This window comes from Saprolegnia parasitica (genome assembly GCF_000151545.1).
Source record: "Saprolegnia parasitica CBS 223.65 unplaced genomic scaffold supercont2.413, whole genome shotgun sequence".
NCBI classification, from domain to species: domain Eukaryota; phylum Oomycota; class Saprolegniomycetes; order Saprolegniales; family Saprolegniaceae; genus Saprolegnia; species Saprolegnia parasitica.
Window position 1 is genome coordinate 1 of NW_012156807.1, and position 8,261 is coordinate 8,261.

At 58.0% G+C, this 8,261-nt stretch overlaps 6 protein-coding genes across 6 annotated transcripts; 3 read left to right on the forward strand and 3 right to left on the reverse strand.

Moving 5' to 3' along the window:
* Positions 1 to 8: 8 nt before the first annotated feature.
* SPRG_16958 (hypothetical protein) lies at positions 9 to 164 on the reverse strand (the record flags this gene model as incomplete). The annotated part of the gene is made up of 1 exon (XM_012356250.1): positions 9 to 164. A coding segment is annotated over one exon (156 nt), but the record flags the coding sequence as incomplete, so codon positions are not given.
* Positions 165 to 468: 304 nt separating this feature from the next.
* Positions 469 to 1,366, reverse strand: SPRG_16959 (hypothetical protein; the record flags this gene model as incomplete). Its single annotated transcript, XM_012356251.1, has 1 exon — positions 469 to 1,366. The coding sequence occupies one exon, from the start codon at positions 1,364 to 1,366 to the stop codon at positions 533 to 535; it is 834 nt and encodes a 277-aa protein (XP_012211641.1). The 3' UTR covers positions 469 to 532.
* A 468-nt stretch (positions 1,367 to 1,834) lies between these two features.
* Positions 1,835 to 2,351, forward strand: SPRG_16960 (hypothetical protein; the record flags this gene model as incomplete). The annotated part of the gene is made up of 1 exon (XM_012356252.1): positions 1,835 to 2,351. Exon 1 carries the CDS (start codon positions 1,842 to 1,844, stop codon positions 2,349 to 2,351), a length of 510 nt encoding a protein of 169 aa, XP_012211642.1. The 5' UTR covers positions 1,835 to 1,841.
* Positions 2,352 to 2,617: 266 nt separating this feature from the next.
* SPRG_16961 (hypothetical protein) lies at positions 2,618 to 3,766 on the forward strand. Its single transcript, XM_012356253.1, has 2 exons — positions 2,618 to 3,113; positions 3,158 to 3,766. Exons 1-2 carry the CDS (start codon positions 2,643 to 2,645, stop codon positions 3,719 to 3,721), a joined length of 1,035 nt encoding a protein of 344 aa, XP_012211643.1. The 5' UTR covers positions 2,618 to 2,642; the 3' UTR covers positions 3,722 to 3,766.
* A 1,089-nt stretch (positions 3,767 to 4,855) lies between these two features.
* On the forward strand, positions 4,856 to 6,340 carry SPRG_16962 (hypothetical protein; the record flags this gene model as incomplete). The annotated part of the gene is made up of 3 exons (XM_012356254.1): positions 4,856 to 5,731; positions 5,777 to 5,964; positions 6,017 to 6,340. 3 exons carry the CDS (start codon positions 4,856 to 4,858, stop codon positions 6,243 to 6,245), a joined length of 1,293 nt encoding a protein of 430 aa, XP_012211644.1. The 3' UTR covers positions 6,246 to 6,340.
* On the reverse strand, positions 6,337 to 8,059 carry SPRG_16963 (hypothetical protein; the record flags this gene model as incomplete). Its single annotated transcript, XM_012356255.1, has 7 exons — positions 6,337 to 6,805; positions 6,855 to 6,932; positions 6,980 to 7,022; positions 7,080 to 7,122; positions 7,166 to 7,335; positions 7,384 to 7,610; positions 7,659 to 8,059. The coding sequence occupies 7 exons, from the start codon at positions 8,057 to 8,059 to the stop codon at positions 6,361 to 6,363; spliced, it is 1,407 nt and encodes a 468-aa protein (XP_012211645.1). The 3' UTR covers positions 6,337 to 6,360.
* Between the last annotated feature and the right edge of the window lie 202 nt (positions 8,060 to 8,261).

Below are 8,261 nucleotides of genomic sequence, written 5' to 3' on the forward strand. Positions count from 1 at the left end.
TAAATGACGCCGTGCGAGTCACCGATGCCCATGTGCCCGATGAACGGGAGGAACCACGTGATGACCGGCAGCGGCGACCACACGATGCAGAACGGGAACCGGTCGCGGGCGACGTCAATGGCCGGCGCGTCGGCCACGGCCGCGTCGTCGTGCTTCAGAGCCATGGTGCAAACTGGCGTATCCGGCGTTTGTGCCACGATAACCGGATGTAAACGGCTCACGGATGGAACCGGTTACATACTACAACCTTGAAAATCAAATGAAATCAAGTGCCACGTGCGCGATGTATACCAACAGCGTCAAGTCGCGCTCAGTACTTGCTTTTTTTAGCGATGCACCCTGCAAGTAGCAAGACTGTGCTATAATAGAGATAGCACCAGGAGGACGGGCGCACGCGCTGCACCGTTGTCAGTGGAGCAACCCTTCTGTGATAGCGTGCAGACAGGTTCAATGTGCAAGGATGGACTTGGTTCTACAGTATGAGTTGTATACTTTATCGTGCTAAAGCTATGTCCTACGACACTTTGTTGTGTCAAGGCGCGATTTGAATCGAGTCGAGGTCCGTGCTGCTGACGGGCAGTGGCTCGGCCAGGATGGGGGGCGTCGTCACGAGCGACGGCTTGAGCTTGCGCTTGAGCACGCTGAGAAGGTATGCGACGCCAAAAAGGATAAAGTGGCCGAGGAGCACACCAATGTACCAGCCAATCGCGCTGTTCTTGTCGAGGTCCAAAAACTTGTACGGCCACGACCCGAGCCACGTGGCGTATGAGAGGCACGCCCACGCCGCGTAGAGCGCTGGCCAGAGCAGACACGCATACACGATGCTGGCTTTGCCGACGTAAAAGTCGTTGGCGGCAAACTCGAGCACCAAGAGTATATTGTTGACGGCGTGCTCGGCGACCGAGTAAGCCGAGAGGTCATAGCCAGGCCCGTAAAGCAGTGCCCAAAAGACAATAAGGACAACGAAGCTCACGGGGAGGACCCAGCCAAAGAGGGTGTTGAGTGTTCGGAGCTCGGGCGTCACGTGAATCGGCGCCTTGGCTGGCAGCATCGCGAGCCGCAGCGAGAACGTCGTCGCCCAGACAAAGTAGATGAGCTGCAGCGTAAAGTTCCAGATCGTATAGTACTTGTAGATCGAGAACCCATTTTCGACGAGCTCGAGAAGCAAGATGACGATATAAAAGATGCTGCAACCGCCGCGGTAGATGGTCGCCACCACGGGCTGCGCTCTCGAGGGATACGCAAAGTAGACGTCGGCCACTGCGGCTTGGCTGCGGCAATGGCGGGATATGATGTACGCGATGCAGCCTGCGACAACGACGCCAATAAAGACGCCAACCAGAATCGCCTGGAGCACGAGGACCATGGCGGTCGGTCGTTGGGCGTCAACTGTCAAGTGGCGCTAAATTGGAACGCATCAAAATATAGACCGCGACGTTGAGACAACCGCTCGCTTGCCAAAGGTTCCGTGCACTCGTATGAGGTTCCGTGCTCACCTTGGTGATCGAGTTACTGGTACACGCGTCGTCAGCACACGAATCGAGTCGCGCGGACGCCAGACGATGTCATAGCTTATGACATCACAAGCTCGCATCGCGCAATCAAACCTCGGCTGCATTGCGAGCCCATATTAGAAGCATTCAACACCAATATCGGTGGCATCGGCTTGTCAGCGACATGTATATGCCAATGGATCAATCGAGTTCCGACTTGGCAGCCCTGCTTCAACTCTACTATTGTCGCGAAGTCGTGGCGGGAAGACCGCTAAGATCGCAGTACGGATAATCTCGTGTCTGTATCCGGAAGTGCAAAGTGATTGGCGCAGAGGTTGATTGTTCACGATGGCGACGCTCCGAGCCCGCGCGCAGCAAGAGAAGGTCCATGCTCGGCCGCGCGACCTCTTCCTCCCGTTCACGCCCATGGAGAAGGAGGAAGCGGAGATTCTCGTGGACCGCGTGGCCAAAGAGGCCGGCGCGCTTGTTCTGAACGAGCCGACCAAGTCGCTCCTCAAGCCGCTGCGGCCGATGGCCCTTGGTGTCAACGAAGTCTCGCGGCTCCTCGAGCACCGCCACGCACGTGTTGTCGTCATGTCCTCGGACGCCTCGGTGCTTGGTATGTGCAGCCACGTGGCTGTCATGGCCATTCAGCTTAACGTCCCGATCTGTGTCGTCCCGCTCACCTCCGCTGCCCTTGGCGCGATTTTCAAGCTCAAGCAAGTCTCGGTCTTTGGCTTTCGCACTCTTCCAACGGACGCCAACAGCGTCGCAGAGCTGGAGGACACCCTTGTGCAGCTGCGATCGATCCAAGATTTTGTCGTGGCCAAGGCGTCGCCCGTTGTGCACGCGCAGTAGAAAGAACCGCCAGCGTGGCATATCGGACTGTAGACCTCTGGTTGACGCAAACTATTGTCCATCAATATATATATAATATTAGTGCATACGGCTACTGCTTCCGTGCTGCATTGAAGCTTTGCGTCTGGTCTTGCGTCAAGCATTTTGACGGGCATGCTGCCTTTGCGGTCAAGTTGAGAATGAATGTCTTCACACAGATTTTGTCTTTGCAATGTGCTTCGAAATTCGAACAAATCGAAGAATCCGCAATTTGGATCCGGAATGCCACGTCGCTTCGAAAGATTTGGTGGCATGCAAGGACCGAGCAGCAACAAAGCCGACAGCATGAGCTCTGCCGAGACGACGTGCGATGCAAGCACCATCGTGCACGGGGCCATTGCCGACAAGGCCGACCTCGAGGCGCGCCTCCACGAGCTCACGCGGGCCTGGGGCCTCACACCGCTCGGCGAAAACATCGCCTATCTATGGCTCACCAAGGCCGCAACCGACAGCACGGGGAACCTCAGTCGCTTGCGCAAGTGGGCACTTATGCAGCTCAACCACCAGCGCCACCCAAGCAACATGTCATCGTGGCAGCGCGGCTGCCCAAACGTGCTGCCTGGCTTGCGGGCGCAGCCCGTGTGGCGGAACCATGACATGTTTCCTTGGATCAAAACCCTCGAAGCTGCGTTTCCGCTCATTCGAAAAGAGCTTCTCGACTTGAAGAACGACCCGACGGGCTTTCAGCCATACCGCGCGCCGACGTGGGCGGGCGTTCGACCGGTGCGCGCTGCCTCATCGAATTGTGCAACTCATAAGTCATGTAGGCTGCGGACGGTATCGGAAGCGTTAGCCACGATGCTGGCGACTGGAACGTCTACTATTTGTTCCTTCATGATGTTGACTACGCGGCGCAGCGGGCGCGGTGCCCGATCACGACCGCGCTTCTCCAGAGCATTCCGCACCAGTACGAGCACGCCTTCTTCTCCGCACTGGCACCCAAGACGCACATCACCAAGCACCACGGCCCCACCAACAAGAAGCTGCGCGTGCACTTGCCGCTCGTTGTGCCAAGTGGCGACGCGTGTCGCCTCCGCGTCGGCGACGATGTCATTGTCGTCAAGGAAGGCGAGTGCTTTGTGTTTGACGACTCGTTTGAGCACGAGGCGTGGAACGAGCACGCGAGCCAGAGCCGGCTCGTGCTCGTCCTGGACGTGTGGCACCCCGACTTTTCGGCACCCGAAGTCAAATTCTTTCAATTTCTCCGCAAAGCCCAGCTGCGTCTCGAGCGCAAGGCGAGCGAAAACGACGCGGATGGCTTCTACCAGATCCTCCAGGACGCCCACGCGCTACCGACGAACGTCGACGCTATATTTGCAAACGGAATTTAACTCAAAGCGCTTGATATATTTCAAAGAAGCCCCATATTTGCCAACTGTCTAAATGTGCGAAGCCCACACAGACGGCAGATCAGCAGCACTGAGCGGCTCTTGGTTTGTTGCGGATGCTTGTAGCGTCAGCCAGCATAGTGCGTATTCTTGCATGGTTGGCTGCAAGATCAGGGTGGGCACTATCCCGTACAAAATAACCCTAACCCACCCTATTAAACCATCTGATACCCCATAATCCGAGTCGGAGATGTGATTGTCAGCTACTACACAGCACTGTCAACCAAAATGGAACGAAATCTACCCACCCACCATGCCTACCCACTCCATTTCGTCCTTACCTGCTCCCTACCGGGATACATTGTCACTTGCCAGTGGCAGTCGACCACTGGTAAGTGGCAAATTCCCTTAACCCTCCCGCGCCGGGAGCCCTATTCTAGGCCAAATAAACAGCTTTCGCCAAAAGCATTAAATACTAGTATACATGACAGTATGACGGAATTACGAGTTTACTTTCGTTTGCTCCAATGTAACAGCGATCTCGTAGATCGTTGGCCAATTCTCCGGGTGGAACTGCAGACAGCTCTCACCAAGGACGCGGACCCACGGAGGCCGATGAGGCGTGAACGACGGCTTGATCGTGCCGGTCATGACAGCACCAACGATGGCTGGGTCTGCGAAACGCTGGCCCGTTGTCAGGTTCTTGACATCCTTGTAGGGCAGCTCGTGCGTGCCTATTGTTCGAGTGTTCAAGATATTATACTGGCCCATCAGATATGTTCGCGCCAGGATCTAGGGGATATTTCGTAGAGCACACAGTGCAATGTGTTCATCTGCGAGAAGCTTGGTGACCATTACAAGAGTCAGTACACTGCTAGTACACTGGCTGCTCACCCAGGCTGCAACTCTGCTTTGTTTTAGCTCCGTGGGCGCCGGCATGGTCCGAGGACGTCGCACCAGCACTCACGCAAGCAAGGAATGTAGGTCACATATGAATCTACAGTTCGTATTGCGAGGGAGTATACCCACAATGAACCAAAATGATCAAGATAAAGGTTCGTATCACGAGGTCCATCTGCGTCCAAGGTCTGGCTCGGTGGTTCGGATCCACCGCTTCAGCCGGCCTTCACGTAGAGCATGACCATGGAGCGCTGGCTGGGCGTTTGCCGCTTCCTGACGAGCAAGGAGATGGCGCGCCTGAGCCACACGAGCCGCGACGTCCGCGGCGTCGTCGAAGCGGTCGCCGTGATCTTTGCCAAGGAGTCGCCTGCGCTCGCCTTCCTCTTCGCGGACTCGAGCATCGCCTTTGCGCGCCTCCCGCGCATCTCGATCTTCCAGTGGCTTCGCTGCGTGGAGCTCCAGCTCATCAAGTCGCTGCTGCTCCACGCGTCCAGTGTCGCCGAGACAGCCAGCGACGACGTCGACTTGTCAGCGGTTGCTTGGACGTCGTCGGCGCACGTGACCGTGCTCGTGTCCAAGGCGTTTGTGCTCACGAGCAAGAAGCAGTGTGACCGCGCCGAGAAGCTTCTTCGTCAAGGCCCCAAGGCTATCTCGAGGCTGCGCGAGCTCGCGTCGATCCCGCCGTCCTCCAAGAAGCACGCTAAGGCGGCGAAGCAGGTGCGCAGCGACCTCGCGGCCATGCAGCTCCTCGAAGACCGCGAGATCGCCCACGTCAGCGACAGCATCACGTGCAGCCACAATGGCCTTCTCCCGCTCTCGCTCTCGAAAGGCCAAGGCAAGCGGCTTTCCCTGCCGCTCATGGTCTGGCGCAAGCTGCTGCGGTACGTGCACCCGGACGCCGACCGCGTCTTTGGCGCGGGCCGCCCCGCGATCGAGTGCGATACGTGCTTGACAACGGCCAAGCTCGAGCAGATGCAAGTCGAAGAGAAGAAGTCGCAGCGTCTGTTGCGGCACACGGAGAGCGGAGGCGGCGACTCGCTCTACGAGCTGCTCACGCGCAAGACCGGTTACCCGCCAAGCCTTTTGAGCCCCGAGCGCGGTCGCTTTTACATTGTACGTGTTTCTAAAGTGGGAACATATCGTCATATATCTCACCAGGTGCCGCAATCGTGGCTCAAGCGCTGGCGACAATATGTCAAGAGCGTCGTGGACGAAATGCCGGGACCGATTTTGAACGGCGCGCTCCTCTGCAGCCGCCACCGCAAGCCCGTCGTCCCCAACGCGATCGCGCTCTTCCTCATGGGCGCGTCGACGTCGGTGTTGTCGACGATCCCTGGCATCACCTAGTACGGGCAGCCCATTGGATGGCGTTCTCGTGAACTCATGTCCGGCACCTAGCGCACTGTACGAGATTGTCACCGAGACGGAGTGGGACCAGCTCCAAGACAGCTTTTGCGCCGAGGTGGCTGTTGGCTTTGACGTGGTGTGCGGGACCATTGTATGGCGGACGCTGCCGTGTCAAGTGTGCGAAGAGCCCACCGAGAGTCGCCCAAAGAAAGGCAACCGCAACAACAACAGCAACAACAACCGACGCACGGCGCTCACGACGCCGGCGATCCGGCTCTAGGTGCCCTGCGTTGCGGCCACGGGCGGTACCTATGTCTACTCGTACATACACACCCGTGGTTCCCCGATATAACACGATGCACACGCGGAAACCGAGTTGTTGTTCTGGATGAATCCTAGTTCTCAGAGGGGGGTAAACGCCGGGCGCGCTGTAGGAGGAGTGCAACGGATAGCGGCGCCGGCCGATTCGCATACGCAATCACCACAGCGTGGTTGTACGCGCGTCGCCAGAGCTTCCGCACCGCTGCTTGAATGAGCTCGGCACGACGGACGGCCCGCACCTTTTGCATGCGGCGGCGGTTGTGGACCGTGTCGTGGAGCAGGACACCGGCTGCGACGACGACAGACGCCAAGTTGGTCGCAACAAGCATGAGCGATATGGTATCGACGTCGACGATGGCGGCCACCGGTGTGAGCGCCGTCGTCGACGTCGTGTTCATGAGGAGAAGGAACCCGAGGAAGAGTGTGATGAAGAGCTGGAATTGGGTCACGCCAGCCACGAGCGAGTCGGTCCAGGACCGGTACGGCTTGCATTGGAGCGTGAGGGTGAGCGCAAGCAGACTGTACGAGCACATGTGAGCGGTAGCGTGATTCAAGACAGGTACAGTACCAGAGAGCGAGACCCGACGTCGACTGGACGATGTCGTTTCCCTGGAGGAAGACCAGGACACCGTTCAGCAGCACTTTTCTAGATCGAAACGGTGGATTTCGCGTCGCTGCCTGGAAATGTCGTACCGAATCAGATCAAAGACGTCAAACCACCAGAATTCGCTCTTGTCTAATGCATTCGCCATGAGTCGAGTAGTGCGCGTCGCTGACCACATGGTTGTCGTACAATTCTGGTAAATGAGACCCAGCCGCGCCATCACCGCTGAGTCCTAGACGCTTTTGAGATTCGAAGTGGAGACGCGAGTGATCAACCTCGAGGTTCTTTGTCTTCATGTAGTGGCCCAAGTAAGACATCTCGTCGCGGCGTCCGAGCGCGAGGGGCACACATCGTCCTTCGGCCGCCAGCATGGTGCGCATCTCTGCGAGCCACTTTTCGCGCAGCGGTCGGTACGCGCGTGACTCGAGCAGCGCCAAGCGTGTGTCTACGCCGCATGACAGACCCACTACTCTGGTATGTCATGCTGACATACCAATGTGCCGGTGCCGCGCCTTGTAGACGGTGCGCCAAAAGAGAAACGGGACGCCGACGACCCAGACGCCGACGCCGGCGAGCGCGACGCAGGCGTAGAGCGACCACTCGGTCGTGTAGCACTCGAGGCTGCGGTCCTTCACGAGCCAGTAGCGCGCACCGATTTGGTCGCAGTGAAACACGAGCAGAAAGTTCCGCGACACCATGGGGTACAACAGCAAGAGAATCCTATGAACCGTGAGTTGCAAAGTTCGCACGCGCTCCAGATGCGCGCACCCGAGCATCACTTTGACGCATTTGATGCGGTACGATTGATAGAGCAGTCGGAGCTTCACGCGCGCTTGCCAGACGCAGAGGTTGCTCCGGAGGACGCGCGATCGGACGTGGGCGGTGAGCGGTTTGGCCGGACACACGCGGTGCGTTGACCGGTACATGGGCAGTGCCCCGGTGTACGCCTTGGCCGTCGACATGTTGATGGCTTCGCGCTGGAGTTGCCGGGCATGTGACGTGTGCGGGTCAGGCTCCGTGAGCAATGCACGAAGTGCTGTGAGGACGCGGCGGGCGGCAATGGTTCCGTGGGCCGAGCTTACATCGTCGAGCGACAACAAGGTGCTCGCCCGTTGCTCAAGTGACTGCCGCCGGCGTTTCTGGCGGCTGCCACTTAGAGGCTGCGGCATGGACGGTCGCCGCTGGTCGGGCACGTACTTGTCCCAGACTGGAAGGCCACAGCGAGGGCAGCAGCGCGGAATTGTCTTGAGCTTTTCAATGTAGTGGGCCGCGCCACGGTAGTAAAAAATGAAAACAAGCGTAAAGATCAAGACGAGCACGGCCAGCGTCGAACTAAAATATAAAGTGGACCAAAGTCGTCCATGGTAGGAA

What these genes read in the sequence shown, in the direction of transcription:
- SPRG_16961 (XM_012356253.1), top strand. Translation starts at nt 2,643, where the DNA reads ATGCAAGGACCGAGCAGCAACAAAGCCGACAGCATGAGCTCTGCCGAG. An exon ending in CGTGGGCGGGCGTTCGACCG is followed by an intron (nt 3,114 to 3,157) that starts GTGCGCGCTGCC and finishes TAAGTCATGTAG; the next exon opens with GCTGCGGACGGTATCGGAAG.